General features: G+C 41.8%; 2 protein-coding genes across 21 annotated transcripts in view; one reads left to right on the top strand and one right to left on the bottom strand.

The window, feature by feature from the left end:
• ENTPD5 (ectonucleoside triphosphate diphosphohydrolase 5 (inactive)) overlaps positions 1-4581 on the top strand; it is a 36501-nt gene extending 31920 nt beyond the window's left edge. For 18 of the 19 annotated variants that reach the window (XM_033401524.2, XM_033400992.2, XM_049706782.1 and 15 more), the window contains one exon: positions 732-4581. In XM_033401524.2, the coding sequence (XP_033257415.1) occupies positions 732-818 (87 nt within the window). In that variant the 3' untranslated portion in view covers positions 819-4581. The remainder of the gene's footprint in view (positions 1-731) is intronic. The other variant, XR_007475935.1, reaches the window with a different exon arrangement.
• COQ6 (coenzyme Q6, monooxygenase) lies at positions 4063-24569 on the bottom strand. 2 transcript variants are annotated; one of them, XM_004262228.4, is made up of 12 exons: positions 24359-24567; positions 13354-13488; positions 12203-12261; positions 11792-11915; positions 9285-9415; positions 8474-8581; positions 8149-8211; positions 7844-7951; positions 5994-6196; positions 5801-5916; positions 5468-5634; positions 4063-5026 (listed from the first exon to the last, which is right to left on the bottom strand). In XM_004262228.4, the coding sequence occupies exons 1-12, from the start codon at positions 24537-24539 to the stop codon at positions 4997-4999; spliced, it is 1425 nt and encodes a 474-aa protein (XP_004262276.2). In that variant the 5' UTR covers positions 24540-24567; the 3' UTR covers positions 4063-4996. The 2 variants fall into 2 exon arrangements, with proteins under 2 accessions (XP_004262276.2, XP_033256474.1); XM_033400583.2 differs by lacking the exon at positions 7844-7951 and having other exon boundaries at positions 24359-24569.
• Positions 24570-24615: the final 46 nt, after the last annotated feature.

The raw sequence follows: 24615 nt of genomic DNA, 5'->3' as shown, positions 1-24615 counted from the left end.
ACCTGGGTATGGGTATGGGTATGGTGGTGGCATCTTTATTCAACAGTAGCTTATGGAGAATTCCAGTAAAACTGATAAAAATGAAGCTATCTGGTTGAATCAGAGGTCGGGGACCTGGAACTCCTTCACCGTTTTGCCTCCCTTTCTCCTTTGAAGCACTGTCAAGGAACCCCTAGGATTCTGAAGAAAACAATTTGATATATTGACTAATCTAATCCACTTGTTATGTAGTTGACGAAATCGAGTCTAAACTTTTGCCCAAGGTCACTGAACTAATTGAGGTACAGCCTGGCCTGGAATGCATTAAATGCCTTGGTTTGTCATTAACTAGTGCTTAAGAAGATGCACTTGCTTACAAAGTATGAATTGAGAAGCTTAGTATGTTCTTTCCTACCCCTGAATCTATTGCTAACTCCTGTTATGTTTAGTTGAGGATTAGGGAGAGAGTTCAGAAGCCTGTCTGTCTAAAAGGTCCTCTCTAGAAGTCCTGGGTTGAGACCACTTCCTGGGCCCAGAGATTCAAGGATCAGATTGGCAGGTGTAGGGGCAATGGGCAATGGCAGGATGGGAACCTACAGAGAGGGTTGGGAGAAGCCTCCAGAGACTGGCTACTCCCAGTTCTGCCTTGGTTTGGCCATGTGGATGATCTTTGCAGATATTCTCCGCTTGTTGTGCTTGCTAGAGTTGAAAATTGAATGAAAATATTGACTTTTTTTTCTCCTTCCCAACAGCTCACAAAGAAAGTGAACAACATAGAGACAGGCTGGGCCTTGGGGGCCACCTTTCACCTGCTGCAGTCTCTGGGCATCTCCCACTGAGGCCAAGCCGTTCCTCTGAGGCCTGCATTTGTCAACCTTGTTAAAGGGAGGACGAGAGAGGAGAGGACTCAGTTGTATTCTGAGCTAGTCTGGGGACAGCCTAGACTGAAGCCCAGCAGCTGATTTCATCTGGAGGAAGGGGCTTTTGTAGACAGGTCTTGCCCTTGAGTCTAGAGATTTGGACTTAATTAATTTTACACCTCAAATGTGAACTATTTCCTAACCACTCTTCGTGCACAGCTGGTACCAGAGTCTAAATCTTTGAGGTTCCTTGTGTGTCACAGAGAGCCAAAAGGAATAGCTTTGGAACTTAACCTTGGGGAACCCAGGGATGGAACCCTGGGAACCAAAGAAGAATCTCATTTCAACCCTTTCAGTGCCTCATTCCTTTGAACATTTTAATTTTCCTCTTACATGTTACACTCAGCTGACTGATTGCAATCCCATGACCTATCAACACCAGTATTTTCTTTTCCCTGCACGTTGCCCTGTCCCACCTTTATCTCCACTCACCTACCAAAAAAAAAAGAAAGAAAAAAATACCTGGTTTTACTTTCCATGTGTAGTTCAAAGAGGAAAAAAAAAAAAAAGCCGTATCTGGGGAATTCCCTGGAGGTCCGGTGGTTAGGACTACGAGCTTTCACTGCCAAGGGCATGGATTCGATCCCTGGTCGGAGAACTAAGATCCTGGAAGCTGTGCACGTGGTGTGGCCAAAAAAAAAGGTACCATATCTGAAGTTATGTGATCCGGCTTTGTGTCAGCACCAATCAGCCAGCTGACAGCCATTCTAAATCTCAGAAGGATGGAGAGCAACTCACGACTGGGCAGAAGGGAGGCCAGCCAGTTTCTAGGGACATGTTTTGGGAGGGTGTGGCTGCCTTCTACAGACTACCTTCTTTTAATTAACTTTTTATCAGCAAACCGTGGAGTAATGAACATATCCTACCTTATAGGAATGTGTGTGTGTGTGTGTATGTGTGTGTGTGTGTTTTCAGTGCTAGTACCTCTTTTCTCAGGCTAATGTGTTTATAGTAATTTGTCATCCTAAACTTTTCTTTGTATTTCTAAGAAGTACATCTATACCCTAGCTTTTGGTCTGTGGTGAGAGGCCTGTGGCTGTGCTTTTCAAGGATCTAGACTTTGGCAATAGCCCCTTTCAGTTTGTCCTTTTATTCTGTTTACAGCAGTGTCTCTTTCTGCCCTGGCCCCTGATCATTTTAGCTAGCATCCTCTACATTATTTGTCTAGTTCTAAGGTTTCTGAACCCTTCTTGATGATACCTAACATTTGATTTACTTGGCCATTTTGGCCCACATCCATACAGTGGATGCTCACTTTGAGTTTGAATGTTCAGACCTCTTGATTTTGTGAATTATGTCCCCTAAAATTCATGATCTTGTACTTTCCCACATGACCACCATTTCCTTGTCTACCCATGTGACTGCTCTTGGACTTGAAAGATCTTCCAGTAGTCTGGCTTCTACACCTTGGCTCTTTACCTCCAGCTTCTTTCCAGCAGAGTATCTCCCCAGACTTGTACTTTTCACAGTAGACTCTCTTTCAGCTTTTTCACAAAAGATGTTAAATATACCTGGCCCTCACAGCAGTCCCTGGGGAACCTTATTTTTAAAAGTATTCCATTGAGTCAATAAATATTTAACATCTGATATGTGCAAATAACTAGGCAAATTTCTATACCCTCATCCCTCCCAAATTTTAGTTTTTCAATTCAATGTGGATTTTTTTCTTCTTCACAGTGATTGTTTTTTTTAAGTTTTATTATTTTTGGCTGTGTTGGGTCTTCATTGCTGTGCACAGGCTCCCTCTAGTTGTGGCGAGCGGGGGCTACTCTTTGTTGCGGTGCGCGGGCTTCTCATTGCGGTGGCTTCTCTTGTTGCGGTGCACCGGCTCTAGGCACATGGGCTCAGTAGTTGTGGCTCGTGGGCTCTAGAGCGCAGGCTCAGTGGTTGTGGCTCATGGGCTTAGTTGCTCTGCGGCATGTGGGATCCTCCCGGACCAGGGCTCGAACCTATGTCCCCTGCATTGGCAGGCGGACTCCTAAACACTGTGCCACCAGGGAAGCCCTTCACAGTGGTTTTTAATTATACTAAGGTCACCTTTATACCTACTGTCTCTTCCTCCAAAAATGCTAATACAGAGTGAAATAACAGAATCTTTAGAGTTGGACAGCCCAAAGATATAATCAATCTTCTACCCATTGCAGAACTCCCTTAACACTTCTAACAGGTTGTCATTCAGCTTCTGTGTAGGCATGTTTCCAGACAACTCATTCCACTTTGGGATTGCACTGATGTTAAAAAAAATCCCTCCTTCTCAGTAGTCTTAGTTCTGCTCTAATCCCTCCTTCCACAGCCTTTCGGTCTTCTGAAGAAAACTCCCAAGTCCTTCACATTCTTTTTATCACTTGACTTCTAGACCCCCTTCTCATCTTTGTCTAGAGTATGGTGTTAGAACCAGTCATCATACACGAAATGCTGTTCTACAAGATTAGGGGGAGACAATAAAGACTCCTCCAGCTTGATGGGTTCAGAGAGGTAAGATTTCCTGGTCTTTATCACCACAGCTTGTCTCTGTAGCTTTTCTTATAAAGGCCACATATTGTTCAGCAGACATGTTCGGTCATCCCAAATACTTTCAGAATTCTTGGGTAGGTGCATTATAACTCCAGAAATGTATCTACATGTTTTCTGATAATCTTGATTAGAATATCTGGAGAATTAACCAGTTTATCCATTATAGGAGCAATTTGGAATGAGACTTTTTATTTCTTAGAAAAAACAATTTGTCTGTAATGTCCTTTTTTGCCCCTCGTGTACCTTTTGGGCCTCTTATTAAGAGTCCTACAAGGTCCAATCTTGATGGTTAGGTTTTCTTTCTGTAAATGTGTTATATATTTCAAATATTAGGACATGGCCTAGCACATAGTGGATTTTGTGTGTTATCATCATCATATGAAAACACTGGGTTATGGAGGTCCTTGCAAGGTGTGCCTTAAAATTCTTGTCTTGCCTGATTCTGTTTGCATACTTTTGCAGAGTCCATGTTCTTCATACCTGGGCTACCTTTCCATTTTTTTATGAAAGATGACCTTTTTTCCCTACAGTGACCTTTCTGGACTCTGCCAGTAGTCAACACAGCTTTTTCCAGTAGCTGCCATCTTTCATTCTGGGCACATTTTTTCCTGAGATTCCAGGAAGGTTTCTGACATTCACACTTTTTTAGTATAAATTTTCCACATTTACCTGAAAAGCTCCCCTGTGGTAACAAATTTTCCATTCCCTAAAAATATTTTCCAAGAATAGCTTAGGTTGGGTCAAAAGCAGACTGTTCTCCTTTCATCTGCAAATCAGACTTCTGGGCAAGATGTTGTTTGTGGTATACAGATCTAATGGATCCAAAACTCTCTTCGACAGGTATCTCTGGTACTGTGAGGTAACCGCTTCTAAAGTGCACAGTAAAACAACCCACCCCCACCCAGGCTGGCACCAGCCTGCAACCACACATGAACAAATTCTGCTGCTAATCAGATTTTTCCTTTTGACCTAGTTCCTGAGGTCTTTAAACCTGTGCAATGAAATTATTTATTGTTTTATAACAGAATAGTGGTGTCCCACAGAGGAACCATAAATGAAATACGGTGCTGTGATGAGGAAATAATAACTAGCATTTTAAGATTTGGTTTTCTTTTCAGAAAGTCTAATATACCTATAATAAAGGTTAAAGCAATTTGTGTTTATTTTGCATTCTAGTGTTATTAATTTTAAAACAGCAATTCTAACAAAAATGCATCAATTGACTATTTCTAATTCTTATCTTTATCAAAAAACTGTATAAATTTACAACCAGCATTTTTTTTTTAATTATATAAATCTTCTCCTTAGAAAGGACTGCTAACAAGTGAAAATGAATGAGACAGCACCTTAGCAATTTTTTAGTAATAAAAAGTTCTTTTCAATCAAATCATAGTCTTCCTTTGGGTTTTTTTTCTTGGCTTGGTTGATATGCCCTCCTCACAGAAAATTATCACTCATTATTTGAGCTCCACAGGTCCATTAAGCAGAGAAGAAAAAGAGACTGCAGAATTCTAATGTAAATTTATTAAATTAAATCTTGAAAATACGTGGTGGTCTTGGGAAAAGATCCAGAAGAGGAGCATTCATTTGCTTGCAAAGGCCATAATCTGTTCCTGGAGGAAAAAATGAAACAAAGTGAGTGATAACTCTGACATTGTAAAGTATGTGGGCAGGTGAAGATAATACTTTAAAATATCTAAAGTGATTAAAGCAAAAATTTGGCAAAAGTCCCAGATTCTCCTCCCGAGTCCCTCCAAAGTGTCTTTTAATGCAAGTTTCTCAGGAAAGAAGCTGGCGAAGCAGCAAAAGGAGTTTAAGCATCTTTATCTTTACAAGCCCCTATTCACTATTTTAAGCCCTTATATAAGGGTACTGCTTAGATGTGGGCCCTGGCACCAAAAACGTCGGAAGGGATATTTCTGCTTATAACCACGGGGGAAGGTATTCAGATAAAGATGATAATTTTACAGCCGAGAAAATTAAAGAAACCAAGTCATTGGCCAAGACATTCCTCAGTGAGCAAGACTCTTGGAGATCTGGGAGAACTCTCTTACTTTGAGCGGAGACACTGCATTTGTGGCCTGCAAGCCCCACGTCCTGAGCAGCACCAGTGGGGCGGCACTGGTAGAATACAGCCGTTTTAGTAGGTCAGTAGCAGCCAGAAGAGCAGTGTTGTGACGCTGTCTGTCTGTTTCATAAGCTGTGAGGTGACTCATGGAGCCTGAAGGGAAAAGGAAAGGTTAAATCCCTAATTCAGTAGTGAAGTTTTCCTTCCTAGCAAACCAGATACATTTATGTCTACTACATCTAGCTACTGAGGGCCATTTACCTGATCTTCCCGTATTATAGGACCTTGGGATACCTCTCTAAGGTACTTGAATCCTTACCTAAGTCTTTCCCATTGAAGGCTGCAGTCCTGAGGTGATGCAGCAAGCTGGAGATATCCCCAAAGCCCATGTTGGCACCTTGTCCTGCAAGTGGGTGGACTCTGTGGGCTGCATCCCTAAGGATAAAGCAGAGTTCAGGTGTAGCCTCCAGCGCAGAGTGAAAAGGAGTGGCCCTGCTCTGTTATTATCTTACCCAATGAGTGCCAGCCGAGGCCGGACGTACTCAGCAGCATGTCCCAACCCAAGAGGAAACAGTATTCGGCTTTTGGCATCCACCCTGGCTACACTTGGGGGCAGCTGGCGAGCTGAGATCTTAGTGGGCTTCAGAAAGGCGACCGCATACTGCAGCATGGAGCCAGCCGAGTCGATGAAGTCTGTGTGGTTGGCATCACTCCACTGAGTAGCACCAGCCACAAAACAAAGTGAAATTTCATCAGCGACTCCAGCAGGGAATTAAAAATTCAACAAGGCAACCATTTTATAACCACAGCCAAGGGTAGTGGTACCTAACACACCTAAACTGATTTGTGTCACTAAAGTGACAAGTCCCTCAAACAAATGCAAAATGCAACTTCTCATCACTCCCCACAGGCTTTAGGATCAAGCCAAACTGCTCATGAGCTGCCCCTACCTACCTCTGAGCCTCACCTTTCACTAATCCTACCCTCAAAATGCACATGCCAGCCACAAAGTAGCTCACTCTACAACATGCTCTTGCCTCCACACACCCCTCTACTTAGAATGTCCTCCCACTTCTAGTTCACCAGGATAACACCTCAGAGCATGCAGAAGCTGTCACCCCTTTTTGTAAACCTCCCTCCAAACCTTCTGTGTCTTTCTCCTCCATGCTCCCACAGTATCCTATGCATACTCCACCACTGTATCAAAACTGTCATTTCTATATCTTTCTCCCTCACTTGAGCTTCCTGAAATCAGGGACTATGTCTCATTTGTCCAACTCCAAAGCCTTCTATATAGAAGCACTCATAACTCCTGCTGAATGAATGTACTGCAAAGGCCTATGCCAGGAATATCTACTAAATGACCCATAAAGGGTCACCATTTATCTTGGAAGCCACTTCAGTGCGTTCAGTTCTTTTTATTCTTGTTGTTACTACAGAGCAGGGGAGCTTAAGTTCTTCACTGTAAACCAGTGTGAAGTCATTAGCAAGGCAGTAGAGTTTGGTGGTTAAAAGGGTAGGCTCAAGGGCCAGCCTGATTTCAGAACCCAGCTTTGCCGCCAGCTGTATGACCTCAGGCAAGTTACCTATCTCTAAGTGAGCAGGATAATAGTACCTACCTCAATGGTTCACTGAATTAAATACATAAATACATGTTTAAAAAACTCTTCACCTGTACCTGGCACATAGTAAGTGCTGGATAAATGTTATCGATCATTATCATTAGTGAATTCAGATAATGTGACATTTGAACTCCAAAAATATTGGTGTCTGTATTATCTAAAGGCTATGTCTACTCCAGTAATAATTACCATTTGTTGAGTACCCTATAATGTACTAGGTATGTTCCAAGCATTTTACATAAATTCTCTCTTTCTAAGTCTTTAGACTTTTATTACTATTAAACCCTAAGAGGTTGGTGATACTATTTCCATTTTTCAGGAGATTAACAGGTAGAACCAATATTGAACCCATATCTCTCTACAAAGCTTACTCTTAAGCTCACTATGGAAATGTGCTCAGCCCCTCCCCAGAAACACTTCTGATGAATCAGGCTTCAATGGTTCAGGTACTTGGCATCTGTTAAAAATTATCAAAGTATTACAGCTTCAAAAAAAGTTACTTATCCAAGTAACTACCACCCAGGCAGCTGTTTCAGTCAGCATAGCAGCAGCCCTCAACCCTCAGAAGAGCACACTAATTAATTTCTTTGTTGTACATTTTCCTGAGTCCCCTCCTCCACATACTCCACATCAAGCGTTACAGGTTCAAAGGGGCAGCTGGTTGGTTGTTCCTCTTTTCTTACTCAAAACCACCTTTCTGTATCTATCCCAGCAACATATCGTCAGCTGGTGATACTCACAAAGGCAGAGTTAACGGCATCCACAAACTTTTCCTCATCCATGCTGACCAGCTCTGCTGCATGTTCATGGGATGTGGACCAAACCAAGGAACTCAAAGTGTCTGAGAGCTGTGTCAAAAGAACATCAATACCAAGGGCTAAAACCTCTGTTCTTAAGAGCTCTCAAGCACGAAGAAAGACAAGAAGGGGTAACAAAGCTAGCCTGGGCATATTCCCTTGAAACCAGAAAAAGGCTGAGAGAAAATGAAGTTCTAAAAGAGGAAGGCTTGACATGTTTAAGCAGACTAGCCAGAAGGACTTCTTACCGGAAGCAGAGCAATGGGCCCAGAGGGGAGGAATCTCTGCCAAGCTACATTGTTTTCTGTGGCCTACAACGGAGAGGAGAAGAGTTCTTGTGAGAAGTACCCAGTACCAATTATTATTGTTTTTTTTCTAGGTCATAAGATATCTATATGTATTTTATTTTTTATTTTTTTAACATCTTTATTGGAGTGTAATTGCTTTACAATGGTGTGTTAGTTTCTGCTTTATAACACAGTGACTCAGCTATAGATATACATATATCCCCATATCTCCCCAGTACCAGTTAAACCCGAGCAAGGCCCCCAGATGGTGGGCTCAGGATCTTACCTCCGATAAATGCAGAGTAGCCACAACAGCGGACTGGTCATAGTTCCAGCTAACGTTTTGGATTCCAGCGGCCTGCCGTACGCCTGAGTTGTGGCCATCTGCACCAATCTGCATGGAGACAAGAGCCTGCTGAGTCTTAAAACCTTTTAATTAACGAAACTGTTCCAGAAGTTTGTCTCTGCCTCCTAAAAGTTTTCTCTAGTTCCCACTGGTGGCAAGCCCATCTGTGGCAGGTAACTCTTTATCATGCCTGCCTCACTCCCAGCCCCAAGAGGGGTAGCCCTACATATGCGATCCCAGCTTCAATTAACAGACCAAAGCTGGGCATCTGATCCAAGAGGTGCCAGCCGTAGGTTAAACTGAGCCGAAGTCTCTTGATATTTGAACTAGAAAGCAATAAGGCAGGCGCTAGAGTTGAAGAATCCTGAAGTAAGGTTGGGAACGGCTGCCATGGAAAAGGGGAAGCTGATGAGCAGAAAGAGAAAAAAATGGGAGATGCAAGGAGATGAACGACTACAGGACCCCTAAGAGGGAAGGAACAGCCTCAATTTCTGACCCTCTGATTCCTGTCCCTGTAAGGCCAGCTATCCTTTATTTCAAGACCCATGATGGTCCAAGAGATTGCATCCTGTACAGGATTTACAACAGAACCATCTTAACTGGAGCTGGTTTGAGTGGGTATGGGTCCTTATAACCAAAAGTTTTGCCTAAAATTAACTTTAACTATAGCTTAGATCTAAAACTAGAGACCCTAGAATCTAACAAGATGTGGATATGCGAGACCCCTGGCAAAATAAGAATCTTCAACTACCAACAATTTGGTCTGGAGGATGCTGCCATCACCTAGGGTAATATGAACCCAAGGGCTGGAGTCTGCCATAGAAAATGGATAAGGCCAGGTATAGCTGACTGCTTTGCTCTTGTAGAGAACGGTCACTCGGTCTAGGGAGGTCAAAAGAGAAAAAACAAAACATTAGACAGTTGGCCCACAGGCTGAGGAAAAAACTAAAGCAAAGTCCCAAGACAGCTTATCTTTATCTTATCATTTACTCCTAAACAAGAAGAGTAAAGATCTCAAAAATAACTCATGTGATCTATGCTATGGTCTAAGAGCTAATAAATGACAGAGGCCACAGGGATGAATCAGTGTGAGGAAAACAAGGACAAAAAAAAGTAAGCTCTCACTGAACTGTCACCTGCATGAGGCACTCTTCCCATCTTCATGATCCTGCTCCAGTTTCACTCTATGCCTACATGAATCCACATGTGTTTTCAAAGCAAATAGGGTGGGGAATACCACAGACTCAAACAAGTTCTAGATTTCATAAGATTTTTCTTCCCACTGGAAGTCATTTTACTTTTCTGATCATAAGAAGTACATGCTTACTACTTTTACTTTGTGTAAAAGTCTGAACCACAAAGAAAGGTTTAAAAAGGGGGAAAAAAAATCACCTTTAATCATACCACTCAGAGACAGCTAGTTAAAGCTTTGTTGTATAGCTTTCCAAACAATTTCCTATGTGTGTATATGCACACACACCCCACACACATACTCACACACACAAGTGGGATCATATGACACACACTTTTTTTCACCAATATATTATGGGACATGTTTCTAAGTGACTATTAGATCTAAATTATCTTTAGGACCTCCCTGGTGGCGCAGTGGTTAAGAATCCGCCTGCCAATGCAGGGGACATGGGTTCAATCCCTGGTCCGGGAAGATCCCACATGCCGCGGAGCAGCTAAGTCCGTGCACCACAACTACTGAGCCTGCACTCTAGAGCCCACACGCCACAACTACTGAAGCCTGTGCACCTAGAACCCGTGCTCCGCAACAAGAGAAGCCACCGCAATGAGAAGTCCATGGACTGCAATGAACAGTAGCTCCTGCTCGCTGCAACCAGAGAAAGCCCGTGCACAGCAACGAAGACCCAACACAGCCAAAAAAAATTTAAAAAACAAATAAATAAATAAAAAGAAAGACAATCTAGTTTTAAAATGAGCAAAAGATTTTAAACAGACACTTCTCCAAAGAAGATATACAAATAGGGACTTCCCTCGTGGTCCAGTGTTTAAGAATCCACCTTCCAATGCAGGGGACGCAGGTTCGATCTCTGGTCGGGGAACTAAGATCCCACAAGCCATGGGGCAACTAAGCCCACACAACACAACTAGAGAGAAGCCTGAGCACCGCAACGAAAGATCCCACATGCCACAACTAAGACCCGATACAGCCAAAAAAAAAAAAAAAAAACAGATATACAAATAGCCAACAAGTACATGAAAAGACACTCAACATTATTAGTCATCAGGTAAATACAATCAAAACTACGAGATGGGACTTCCCTGGCAGTATAGTGGTTAAGATTCTGTGCTCCCAATGCAGGGGGCACAGGTTCACTCCCTGGTCGGGGAACTGAGATCCCGCGTGCTGTGTGGTGTGGCCAAACAAAATAAACAAAAAAACTACAGTGAAATACCACTTCAGTTACTAGGACGGCTATTAAAAAAAAAAAGGTTGAGGGGAATAAAGTGTTGGTGGAGAAATTGGAACCCTTATATATTGTTGGTGGGAAAGGGACATGGTAGAGCCTCTTTAAAGTTTGGCAGTTTATGAAAATGTTAAACATAGAATTATTACATGACCCAGCAATTCTACTCCTAAGTATCCACCCAGCAGAAATGAAACATGTCCACACAAAACCTTGTCCATAAATATTCATAGCTTTATTCACAATCATCAAAAAGTGGAAACAACCCAAAATGTCCACACAATGAAATACTACTGGGCAGTAAAAAAGACTGGAGTACTGATACATACTACAACATGAATGAGTCTCAAAAATGCATTTAGTGAGAGAAGTCAGACATTAAAAAATACATATTGTATCATTCTATCTACATGAAATGTCCAGAATAGGCAAATCTCAAAAAACAGAAAGTAGATTAGTGGTGCCAGGGGCTAGGAGTGGGAATGGGGAATGACTGTAAACAGGTACGAGGTTTACTTCTGAGTAATAGGAATGTTCTATAATCATATTGTGGTGATGGTGGCACAACTCTATAAATAGATTGAAAAATCACTGAATTGTACACTTAAAATCAGTGAATTATTGGTATGTAAGTTATACCTGAATAAAGCTGTTTAAAACAAAAAGAGAAAGAGAAAGAACATCCCTGAGATAACTGTTAGAGGGCTTCTTTATGGTGGACATCAGTATCTGTAGAAGGGATCCTTCCAGTAAGTCCCAGAATAACTCTTAGTTCATCTTCCAGAAAGTGAGTGGAAGATGGAAGAGATAGATACCTCACCTGACACAGCCTCCAGCTGCTTAGTGAGAGCATGCATGATGACATTGTTCTCCACTATACAGCCCATGTCATCTAGATTATCCTTATCGAACATTATCAGAGCTTCTGAGCAGGCATCCCACACCTGGAAACACAAAGGGAAAGTTGTATTACAACCCAAGGAAAAGGAAATATTACTCCAGTCAAACTGAGCATTGATCGAAGCAGGAAAACCACAGTTTGTCAGTCCCTCTGGCGGGAAGTATAAGGTGGGAAGAAAATTCTCTCATGAATGCTTCCCTCCTACTTCCTTTGACTGAGTGTAAACTCTGTCTGAATTCCTCCCACATTTACAGAAAACCTGGAGAATGTGAACTCCAATATCTTAACTCAAGATAAACCAAGATAAGCCAAAGGTGATAAAGGAGGCACCTGCATTCGACGAAAGGCTCTGTATCTCATGTTGCAGATGTGGTCCCAGGCACCAAAACCTACAAAAGAAAGGAGTTATATATAGACCAAAGCAACCTGATGGGACTGGCATCCCTCCTGGGTTCCCCTTTCTCTCTCCTTCCTGTTAAGTAAGAGGTTGTTTTCAGTGTTCTCCAATAATAGGGAAATACTCTTCACTTCTATCCTGTTTGATGCTAGGAGCTAAGCTACTCTGTTCCCCAGTTCAGAATATACAGCATGAAAAAGACCCAGCTTTCATGATCAAAGGTCAAATCACATTAAAGTGGGGGAAATAATAAAGTGGGGGAAATAAACCAAATCCGTATTTTCTTTTCCTTCATCATCCTATTGAGGATACAAACTCCCTGGATAAAGACTATTTTTTGCTTAATTCCAGAGCACTAAACCGATTCATTCATTGAGGAAATATTTATTGAGCACTTACTATGTGCCAGATACACTTCTAGGTACTGAGCATAAAGCGGGAAACCAAACAGACAAATCTCTGCCCTTCAGCAGCTGACATTCTAGTTGGAGAGATAGACAATTAAAAAAAAATTCATAATAAAATGTCAGGTAGTGTTATAAAGAAAAATAAAGCAGTATAAGGAGCTAGAGAGTCATGCAAGAGTTTAATTTTAGATGGGGTGTTTCTAGATAGGATGGCTTGAGGGAGTAACATTAGACAAAGACCTTAAGATAATTTGCTAACTGGTTCCAGGTGTACATATCCACCTACACCCTACGAGCACTTAGCATTCAGGCTCCCCAGCCCCCTATAGGGCTGACTCTGGAAATGAAGAGTATGCTGTTACTAGAAGCGAATGATCGTAATTAGTTCATATAGTTTCAATTCCACCAATTCATAATGACCCAACATCACAAATGATGTCTACATGGAGCCACACGTCCCAGAGATGTCTTCCTCAGACTGCGAGTTGACACACGAACAATTCCAGGGGTCCTCATCTTCGACTATGTACTAGACTTACCAACCCCACCCTCCTCTTCCCACCCATCTCAGTGAGTTCCCTCCTCGCCAGATGCTCTGCTGACTCTGCTCTATGGGACACACTGGAAAGTCAAGAGAGACAGGAGATTGGTTCTACGACAGAGGATCTTCTACTCACTACTGAGAAGGGTTGCGGAGCCAGGGGAAATGGAGCTGACCCTGTTGCTGTAAGTTTCTGGCAATTTCCCCAGTACTTTCTTTGGACCTGCTTCTAGCAACAGGATTTTCTTGTCACAAAAGTGAATATCATATCCTAAAAAAAAAAAAGAACAAAATGTTATATCATTTTAGGAAAATCAGAATTTATTCTCTTTCTCATTTCCAAGAGAAGCAACATATTAACTAATCCCTTAGCCCTCAGGATACAAATTTCTTACACACATAAAAAGGAAAACATCATGTGGAGTACTAAGCAATAACGCATACTACCATTTCAGTCATGCAAAGCACCCTGCCCATGGTGGTAAGGCCTCTCTAGACAGTCTAACACCTGCCATGTGCAAAGACACAAATAATGGCAAAACCCATAGCAAGTGAATAGACTGTCCTAGAAAGGAAAAATGAAGAAAGGAAGGCTGTAGTATTTAGACACCAGATATTTACAATCTACAAAGTATTAAGTCACTAAAAATTACAAATCCTGTTCAACAGAAAAATGGGGTTAATAAACAAAATTCATTGCGGCCTCAAGATTAAGTCAAAGATAAAGAGCTTGTGAAAGAAAAGGGGGCCAAAAAATAACATCAACTGTGCCTAAAAATCTGGTCCTAAAACATCTGTATAGTGAAGTAAAAAGAGGACTTGGAGACTCTGTTACTGGGTCACTGCAGCACAAACACAAGTCCTTCCACAGTGTCTCAGAGAACGGTGCAGGGAAAAGATAAGCAGTGAGTTGCATGTGACAGAATTTACCAGAGAAGAAACACTGCAGGTTTTACTTAGTAACGATGAGAGAAACCCCAAAGACCCTGACCCCTCTTTTTATTTTGGAATCTAAATGAGAAGAAAGGCACTATTATTACATACAACAAAGAAAGTGTGAAAATCAAGGCTGGCTCCAGTCAAAAAGGAGTGAACTGCGCTGAACCCACCAGGTCAGCATGGCGTTCCCTGTCGTGCGGCAGCACCGTGCCTGCAGACAGGACTACTTTCTGGTCCATCACATCTCTAGGCTTTGATCTAACAGAAGCCACTGCAACCGAATGCTGCCTGCCACCAGCTCCCTACAGCTCCTACTCCCTGAAGCCTCACCTCCCCAGCAGTCCTCTTAGTACCACACCCGCACACCTCCACCCCCAGGATAGGTCAGTTGCTTGCTCCTCTAGGGTAGCTTTCATTTCATTCTTCCTTCTGTTAGTTATTTACAAATCTTTTTCCTTTGCTAGATTCTAAATTCCTTGGAGGCCAGGAATCATTTCTTTTCCTATTGCTGTACGTCCCCAGCAGCAAACTGCTGTTATCTCCTCAATCCATAAAATAGATAATGTCTTAACAGACATTTTTGTTAAATGAGAAACCAGGAAATATATAAGAAAACAGTTAGATTTCCATCCTATATTTGCCCTGGTGAGTAGAAATAGAAAAATTATAAAAATATCTATTTTAGGCTATAATACCATTACAGTTAAAGGCACAAACATATATATGACTTAGCTATTGAATTAAATGAAATTATAAATTGTAGGTGACTATCTAAATTTTAACCTTGAAATCACTTCACTCTATATAGAATCCAAGTTAATTTTGATTTATCAAATAACAACCTAGAACCATAAATTAATAACCTGTCACTCTTTTATGAATAACAGTAGGTTATTATATTAATAATGTTTACTTTTTTCCTGTATATCTATAAGCAAAGTTCCATAGAATCACTATTATCATTATCATCATCACTGCTAATGTTTATTAACACCTATATGCCAGGTACAATTATATGTGATTTACTGTAGTATCATCTGATATAATCCATACCACAATTTTATGAAGAAAGAAAAGCTATTTTGCTCTAATTTTAGAGATGAGAAAAACCAATGTACAGAAATTGTGAGTAACTTATATAATTCCACCCAAATAGAACCTATTGGAGACAAGACTAAGGATTCAAATACATGTAATCTTATATGGACACTTGTTTCTTCACCATTTAACTTCCTTTAAAGGAAAGTTCCTTCTTATTTAAGAAAATCAGAAAAACAATCAGGAGGGAGATTGGTTCAAGATGGCGGAGTAGAAGGACGTGCTCTCACTCCCTCTTGTGAGAACACCAGAATCACAACTAACTGCTGAACAGTCATTGACAGGAAGACACTGGAACTCACCAAAAAAGATACCCCACATCCAAAGACAAAGGAGAAGCCACAATGAGATGGTAGGAGGGGTGCAATCACAATAAAATCAAATCCCGTAACTGCTGGGTGGGTGACTCACAAACTGGAGAACACTTATACCACAAGTCCACCCACTGGAGTGAAGGGTCTGAGCCCCATGTCAGGCTTCCCAACCTGGGGGTCCGGAAATGGGAGGAGGAATTCCTAGAGAATCAGACTTTGAAGGCTAGCGGGATTTGACTGCAGGACTTCGACAGGACTGGAGGAAACAGAGACTCCACTCTTGGAGGGCACACACAAAGTAGTGTGCGCATCGGGACCAAGGGGAAGGAGCAGTGACCCCATAGGTAGGTCTGGAGACTGAACCAGACCTACCTGCTAGTGTTGGAAGGTCTCCTGCAGAGGCGGGGGGTGGCTGTGTCTCACTGTGAGGACAAGGACACTGGCAGCAGAAGTTCTGGGAAGTACTCCTTGGCGTGAACCCTCCCAGAGTCCGCCATTAGCCCCACCAAAGAGCCCAGGTAGGCTCCAGTGTTGGGTCACCTCAGGCCAAACAACCAGCAGGGAGGGAACCCAGCCCCACCCATCAGCAGACAAGCAGATTAAAGTTTTACTGAGCTCTGCCCACCAAAGCAACAGCCAGCTCTACCCACCACCAGTCCCTCCCATCAAGAAACTTGCACAAGCCTCTTAGACAGCCTCATCCACCAGAAGGCACAGAGCAGAAGCAAGAAGAACTACAACCCTGCAGCCTGTGGAACAAAAACCACATTCACAGAAAGACAGACAAGATGAAAAGGCAGAGGGCTATGTACCAGATGAAGGAACAAGATAAAACCCCAGAAAAACAACTAAATGAAGTGGAGATAGGCAAGCTTCCAGAAAAAGAATTCAGAATAATGATAGTGAAGATGATCCAGGACCTCGGAAAAAGAATGGAGGCAAAGGTCGAAAAGATGCAAGAAATGTTTAACAAAGATCTAGAAGAATTAAAGAACAAACAAACACAGATGAACAATACAATAACTGAAATGAAAACTACACTAGAAGGAATCAATAGCAGAATAACTGAGGCAGAAGAACCTGGAAGACAAAATGGTGGAATTCACTTCTGCCGAACAGAATAAAGAAAAAAGAATGAAAAGAAATGCAGACAGCCTAAGAGACCTCTGGGACAATATTAAATGCAGCAACATTCGCATTATAGGGGTCCCAGAAGGAGAAGAGAGAGAGAAAGGACCTGAGAAAATATTTGAAGAGATTATAGTCGAAAACTTCCCTAACATGGGAAAGGAAGGAGCCACCCAAGTCTAGGAAGTGCAGAGTCCCATACAGGATAAACCCAAGGAGAAACACGCCAAGTCACATAGTAATCAAACTGACAAAAATTAAAGACAAAGAAAAATTATTGAAAGCAGCAATGGAAAAACAACAAATAACATACAAGGGAACTCCCATAAGGTTAACAGCTGATTTTTCAGCAGAAACTCTACAAGCCAGAAGGGAGTGGCATGACATACTTAAAGTGATGAAAGGGAAGAACCTACAACCAAGATTACTCTACCCCACAAGGATCTCATTCAGATTTGAGGGAGAAATCAAAAGCTTTACAGACAAGCAAAAGCTTTACAGACAAGCAAAAGCTAAGAGAATTCAGCACCACCAAACCAACAAATGCTAAAGGAACTTCTCTAAGTGGGAAACACAAGAGAAGAAAAGGACCTACAGAAACAAACCCAAAACAATAAAGAAAATGATAATAAGAACATATATATCAATAATTACCTTAAACATGAATGAATTAAATGCTCCAACCAAAAAGACACAGGCTTGCTGAATGCATACAAAAACAAGACCCATAAATATGCTGTCTACAAGAGACCCACTTCAGACCTAGGGACACATTCAGACTGAAAGTGAGGGGATGGAGAAAGATCTTCCATGCAAATGGAAATCAAAAGAAAGCTGGAGGGGGCTTCCCTGGTGGCGCAGTGGTTGAGAGTCTACCTGCCGATGCAGGGCACATGGGTTCGTGCCCCGGTTCGGGAAGATCCCACATGCCGCGGAGCAGCTAGGCCCATGAGCTTTGGCCACCGAGCCTGCACATCCGGAGCCTGTGCTCCGCAATGGGAGAGGCCACAACAGTGAGAGGTCCGCGTACCGCAAAAAAAAAAAAACCCCACATGCACCCCAGTGTTCATTGCTGCACTATTTACAATACCCAGGTCATGGAAGCAACCTAAATGCCCATCAACTGATGAATAAAGAAGATGTGGTATATATATACAATGGAATATTACTCAGCCATAGAAAGGAACGAAATTGGGTCATTTGTAGAGATGTGGATGAATCTAGAGACTGTCATACAGAGTGAAGTAAGTCAGAAAGAGAAAAACAAATATCGTATATTAACGCATATATGTGAAACCTAGAAGAATGATACAGATGAACCGGTTTGCAGGGCAGAAATTGAGACACAGATGTAGAGAACAAACCTACGGACACCAAGGGGGGAAGCAGCGGTGGGTGGAGGTGGGGGTGTGATGAACTGGGAGATTGGAATTGACCTGTATACACTAATGTGTATAAAATGGATGACTCATAAGAACCTGCTGTATAAAAAAATAAATAAAATAAAATTCAAAAAAAAAAGAATAAAAACAAACAAACAAAACAATCAGGAGAAAATCTGGTGAGAGAATATTCAGAAGAGACAACAACTAAAAAGAAAAGTTTCTGAAATGGAAGTTTAGTCTGTTCTAGAAATATGCTGTCCACTAAAAATAATAGAATATGCAAATAATAAAAATAATGTGACACGTAATTTTAAATTTTCTAGAAGACACATTTAAAAAGTAAAAATAAAGTGGTTAATTACATTAGTTAATTTTGCTTTAGTTTATCTAATATATCCAAAATTATAGCATTATGAATATTAACAATGACAAAATTAAGATATTTTACATTAATTTTTATACTGCCTTTGAAATGTGGTATGTATTTTACACTTACAGAACAAATGCATTTAGATTAGAATATGGTAAATATGGTATCATATTTTAAGTGATCGGTAGTCATGTGTGACTGGTAGCTACCATAATGGACAATGCAGCTCTAGAGACTGAAGGGTGACCTACGGTGCCTAACGGTGACTACGGAAGAGAATGGATCAAGGTGAATTTGGAGAGAGAGATAATATACAGATCAAATAGTGCCTTCTAGACACTGGCAGGAAATTTGGACCATATCCCAACTACAGTAGGAGTCACTGGAGGGTTTTCAGTAGATTGAGATGATGTGATCACTGCCTGTTCTAGTCCAGCTGGGCTGTTATATCAAAACACCACAGAAAAAAAAAAGAAAATCAGAAACTCTGGATATTAATCCCAGCTTTCACTGTTTCTAGCTTTATGACATAGTACAGTCAGCTCATCACCTACAAATGCATGTATAACATTATATATATTATAAATTTCCTTTAGTCAAAAAAAATTAGGGACTTCCCTGGTGGCTCAGTAGTTAAGAATCCACCTGTTAATGCAGGGGACACAGGTTCAAGCCCTGGTCCAGGAAGATCCCACATGCCACAGAGCCACAACTACTGAAGCCCATGTGCTCTAGGGCCTGTGCTTTGCAACAAGAGAAGCCACTGCAAGGAGAAGTACGTGCACCTCAAAGAAGAGTAGTCCCCGCTCACCACAACTAGAGAAAGCCCACATGCAGCAACGAAGACCCAACACAGCCAAAAATAAATAAATAAAATAAATTAAAAAATTAGATTTCCAAGCACATAAAATATAGCCAGGTCCAATATTTTATTTTATTTTTCAATATTTTATTTTTTAGCTATTTAATATAACATTTTAGGGGTTTCCTAGTCGTGCAGTGATTAAGAATCCGCCTGCCAATGCAGGGGACACGGTTTCAACCCCTGGTCCGGGAAGATCCCACATGCTGCAGAGCACCTAAGCCCGTTCGCCACAACTACTGAGCCTGCGCTCTAGAGCCCATGAGCCACAACTACTGAGCCCGCGTGCCACAACTACTGAAGCCCGCGTGCCTAGAGTCTGTGCTTCACAACAAGAGAAGCCACCCCAATGAGAAGCCCGCGCACCGCAATGACGAGTATCCCCTGCTCGCCGCAACTAGAGAAAGCCCACACGCAGCAATGAAGACCCAACACGGGCAAAAATAAATAAATAAACATTTTAAAAATTTATAAAAAAATAATATAACATTTTAGGAAACTAGCTTGGAGAAAAAATATTAGAGAATATCACTTACAAATAACAATGTGAGATGGAAATATAGGTATTTCAAGGATAAAACATAAACTAATGTGAGTTTGAAGAAGAAAAGAATCAAGGAAAACATAAAAACTGACCTATATGGAAATATGAAGAGCCAGCTGGAAATTTTTCACTTTTAAAGCAGCTGTCTAAAACTAAGTGGATGTTGAATTATAAAGGTTGATCAGCATATAAACTATTGACAAAGAATATTCTTTGGGATTCATGCCATGATGATCAAGGGGAGACAGTAGCATGCACTAAATCCCAAGCAGGTAGTTTACTTGACTCCACAGGCACCTGCTCAAGGACAGAGTCTCCTCACAGTGTTCAGCTCCATCTATTTTATAGGAAAAAAGCAGAGGCTTGCTCACTGAATAAATTGAATGAAAGATTTCCAAACCTTCCCTCTGCCCCTCGAGAGGTTCAACTTTCATGTTTTAACATTCAGTATCTTCTCTGAGCTTTTTTTTTTTTTTTTTTTTGCGGTACGCGGGCCTCTCACTGTTGCGGCCTCTCCCGTTGCGGAAGCACAGGCTCCGGACGCGCAGGCCCAGCGGCCGTGGCTCACGGGCCCAGCCGCTCTGCGGCATGTGGGATCTTCCCGTACATGTCCCCTGCATCGGCAGGCAGACTCTCACCCACTGCACCACCAGGGAAGCCCATTCTCTGAGCTTTTGAGTGTGAATGTTTCTTTTGTAAACCTACGCTTGGTAGTTTTGACTGACTTAGAGTCAGTGATTCTTACATCCTGGTGTACTCGGCCCATGACCTTTTTCTTTTGTAAACTTATACAGAGCATTCTGTATTGTCAGTATCTGTTTAAAGTCAGCCCTGACTTTAAGAATTTATACTTTTGGGACTTCCCTGGTGGCACAGTGGTTACGAATCTGCCTGCCAATGCAGGGGACGCGGGTTCGATCCCTGGTCCTCCCACATGCTGCGGAGGAACTAAGTCCGTGCACCACAACTACTGAGCCCGCGTGCTGCAACTACTGAAGCCCACGCAGCTAGAGCCTGCGCTCTGCAACAAGAGAAGCCACCGCAATGAGAAGCCCGCGCACCACAATGAAGAGTAGCCCCCGCTCGCCACAACTAGAGAAAGCCCGTGTGCAGCAACGAAGACCCAACGCAGCCAAAAATAAATAAATTAAAAGAAAAATTTACACTTCTAAGGAAAAGACAGAAAAATAAACAATTACAATACAGAATTTTGTAAGTTTATAAAAGAATTGCTGCTTTCCCTCCTTGAAATGTGGATAAATGGGGATGAGAAAAAGAACAATATAGGAAGGAAAAAAAGTTATGCAAAGAAGATAGCAAAACACCAAATTTTAACAAAAATTTAGTAAAACTAAAAAAATTTTTCAGATACATATCATACAAAATTGTATAAAAAGTTAGGAGGTGAAGTCACTACAAGACAATTAAGCCTTCCCAGTGTTTTTCATTCTCAAAGTGTGGTCTTCAGATTTCCTGCATCCATCTCTGGAGATTATTTGTTAAAAATACAGGCTCCTGGGCCCCACCTGGACAAACTGAGTCAGAGCCACTGAAAGTGGAACCTGGAATCCTCATTTTAAAAATATGCTCCACAGACTGGTAACAACGATTGCCTATGAGGAGAACTGGATGGCTAACAATTAGAAATGGAAGTCTTACTATACATTCTTTATACTATATATCCTATGCACTTTTGTATTTCAAAATTCCTATGTGTTATGTCCCTGTCTTAGTTACTCAAAGCCCAAAACCAAAACCAAACCAAACCAAAAAACCCAGATGATTCTTAAACATGCTCAAGCTTGAGAAGCACCATTATAGTCCATTTACCGATAGGTAAAACCAAAATGGCTGTCAGGCAGCAAGGGTATATATGTCAGAAAGTCTTGTCAGTCTCAAAAAGGATTTGTATTTCCTAATTACCAACTTTTGAGAGCAAGTTACTTAACCTTTCTGAGCTTTAACTTTCTTACCTGCACAATCTAAAATCAAGAGTATTATGACAATTAAATAAAATATAGGGAATTCCCTGGCAGTCCAGTGGTTAGGACTCGGCACTCTCACTGCTGGGCCCAGGTTCAATCCCTGGTCAGGATCTAAGATCCTGAAAGCCACTTGGCACAGAAAACAAAAAAAGTATATATATATATATATACACACACATACATATATATGTATGTATATATATGCAAAATACTTTAAAAGATGCCTATCTATAGCAAGTGCTCAATAACTGATAACTATGTTTTACAAAATTACTTTGAGACTCAAGCCCATTAGCTCATACAAAGCACTGCTTCCCACCAGTTTCCTAGAAAAGGAACTTTCTAGGGAAGATGTGACTAACACCCCAGAACTGAAATCAGAAAAGACTTTCTCACTGTTAGTGACCTTTAATTTGTGAAGCCAGAAAACTCAAATCCAATTTCTGAAAGTCACCGTACAGTTGTTAAAAGCAAAAGAATTTGGTTGCCTGGGTTCAAATTCTGACTCTGCCTAGTGTGAGACTCTGGTCCTTACTTAATCTCGTTTCTTCATATAAAAGATGAAGCTATCTACCCCACAAGGTAGTGGAGCAGCCTAAACTACACATGTAAAAGCAAAGTCCTTACCTTAACTTGCATACAATGTTTAACTCAAAGTGGATCATAGCCTTAAATGTAAGAGCTAAACGTATAAAACTCTTAGAATAAAACACAGGAGCGAAACTTTGTGACTTTGGGTTAGATAATGATTTCTTAGATATGACACCATAGCACAAGTGGTAAGAGACTGATAAGCTGGACTTCACCAAAATTAAAAACTTCTGTGCTTCAAAGGACACCGTCAAGAAAGTGAAAAAACAACCCACAAAATGGGAGAACATATTTGCAAATCATTTATCTGATAAGGGGCTTGTACCCAGAATACATAAAAAACTCTTACAACTCAATAATAAAAAGACAAATAGCCCAGTTTAAAAATGGGCAAAGGTTCTGAATATACATTTCTCCAAAGACATACAAATGACCAATAAACATATGAAAGAATATTCAACATCATTAGTCATTAGGGAAATGCAAATCAAAACCAGAAGATATCACCTCACACTCACTAGCATAACCAGTAAGAAAAACTGGTAACAGTGCTGTCCAGGACGTGGAGAAATTAGACCCCTCGGGACTTCCCTGGTGGTGCAGTGGTTAAGAATCCGCTTGCCAATGCAGGGGACACGGTTTCGAGCTCTGGTCTGGGAAGATCCCACATGCTGAGGAGCAACTAAGCCTGTGTGCCACAACTACTGAGCCTGCGCTCTACAGCCTGCGAGCCACAACTACTGAGGCCTGCGCACCTAGAGTCCATGCTCCGCAACAAGAGAAGCCACCTCAATGAGAAGCTCGCACACCGCAATGAGAAGCCCGCGCACCACAACGAAGAGTAGCCCCTGCTCACCGCAACTAGAGAAAGCCCGCGTGCAGCAACAGACCCAACACAGCCAAAAATAAATAAATGAATGAATGAATAATGAAAAAAAATTAAGAAATGCCTTTCTTTCTAAAAGAAAGAAAGAAAGAAAGAAATTAGACCCCTCATTTATTGCTGGTGGGAATGTAAAATAGTGCAGCCACTCTGGAACACAGGCAGTTCTTCAAAATGTTAAACACAGAGTTTACCATATGACCCTGCAAATCCACTCCTAGGAATATATCCAAGATAACCAAAAATATATGCTTACACAAAAGCTTGTACAGAAAATGATAGTAGCATTATTTGTTATAGCCCCAAAGTGAAAACGACTCAAACGTCCATCACCTGATGAACTGATAAACAAAATGTGCTATATCCACACAAAATATTACTTAGCCATAAAAAGGAACGAAGTACTGGCACATGCTACAACCTGGATGAACTCTGAAAACATTAAGCAGATTCCATGTCTATGGAAATGTCCAGAAAAAGCCAAGCTATAGAGATAGAAAGTACATGAATGGTTGCCAGGAGGTGAGGAGATTGGGGGGACATGGGCAGTGATTACTAATGGGTTTGGGTTCCTTTTGGGGGTGATAAAAATGTTCTAAAATTTATTGTGGCAATGGCTGCACAACTCTGTGACTACGCTAAAAATCATTAAATTCTATGCTTTAAATGGGTAAACTTTATGGTATGCAAATTATATCTCAATGAAGCTGCTTAAAAAACAACATCAACAAAAAACTGCCTAGCCTAGCTCAATAGACAATGCCTGATTACTTCCAACTGTGTCCAGAACTAAATAACCCTGGACGGGTCTGTTTCCCCACGCTTTGGAAGGACTCCTAAGGAGTCCCTCCCACTTTTGACCCTTCGGAATCCTGAAGGAACAAACGTTTGCCCCCGGGGTTCTGGGGTTCCTCTGGGCAGGGAATGGACCACAAGATCTACAACGCTTAGACCTTGGGCAAACAGTGCCAGGGCTCACACGGTCCTCATCGTTCCTCTACGGCCCCACTCCCCGCCGCTATCGGCCTGGAGATGCGCTTACCCAAGGCACAAGCCATAGCGGCGCCCACCAGGCCTCCCCCGGACACCACCACATCGTACACGGTGTCTGACGAGGCGCCGGCCCACCTCCGGCAGGAGACCAGCGGGCCCCTCCGGGCAGCGGCAGGGGCAGTACCCCACCAGATCCTAGCCAGCCGGGCCGCCATAGTCCTGACCTGCATCGTAACTGGCGTCCCGCTGGGCTCGCCTGGGGTTAGCACTTCCGGAGCAGAGCTCTCCAGTCACAGGCCGCTTGAG

The sequence above is a fragment of the Orcinus orca genome, chromosome 2, assembly GCF_937001465.1.
Source record: "Orcinus orca chromosome 2, mOrcOrc1.1, whole genome shotgun sequence".
NCBI lineage: Eukaryota > Metazoa > Chordata > Mammalia > Artiodactyla > Delphinidae > Orcinus > Orcinus orca.
The sequence above is the reverse complement of the archived record's forward strand: the minus strand, read 5'-3'. Positions and strand labels throughout refer to the sequence as shown.

Excerpts from the sequence above, each read along its gene's own strand:
- COQ6 (XM_004262228.4), bottom strand. The coding sequence starts at position 24,539 with ATGCAGGTCAGGACTATGGCGGCCCGGCTGGCTAGGATCTGGTGGGGT. Across the intron at positions 11,916-12,202 it reads GAGCCTTTCGTCGAATGCAG|GTGTGGGATGCCTGCTCAGA; the intron begins GTGCCTCCTTTA and ends TTGTGTTTCCAG. Across the intron at positions 5,027-5,467 it reads ATGCAGTGTCTCCGCTCAAA|GAACAGATTATGGCCTTTGC; the intron begins GTAAGAGAGTTC and ends TTTTTCCTCCAG.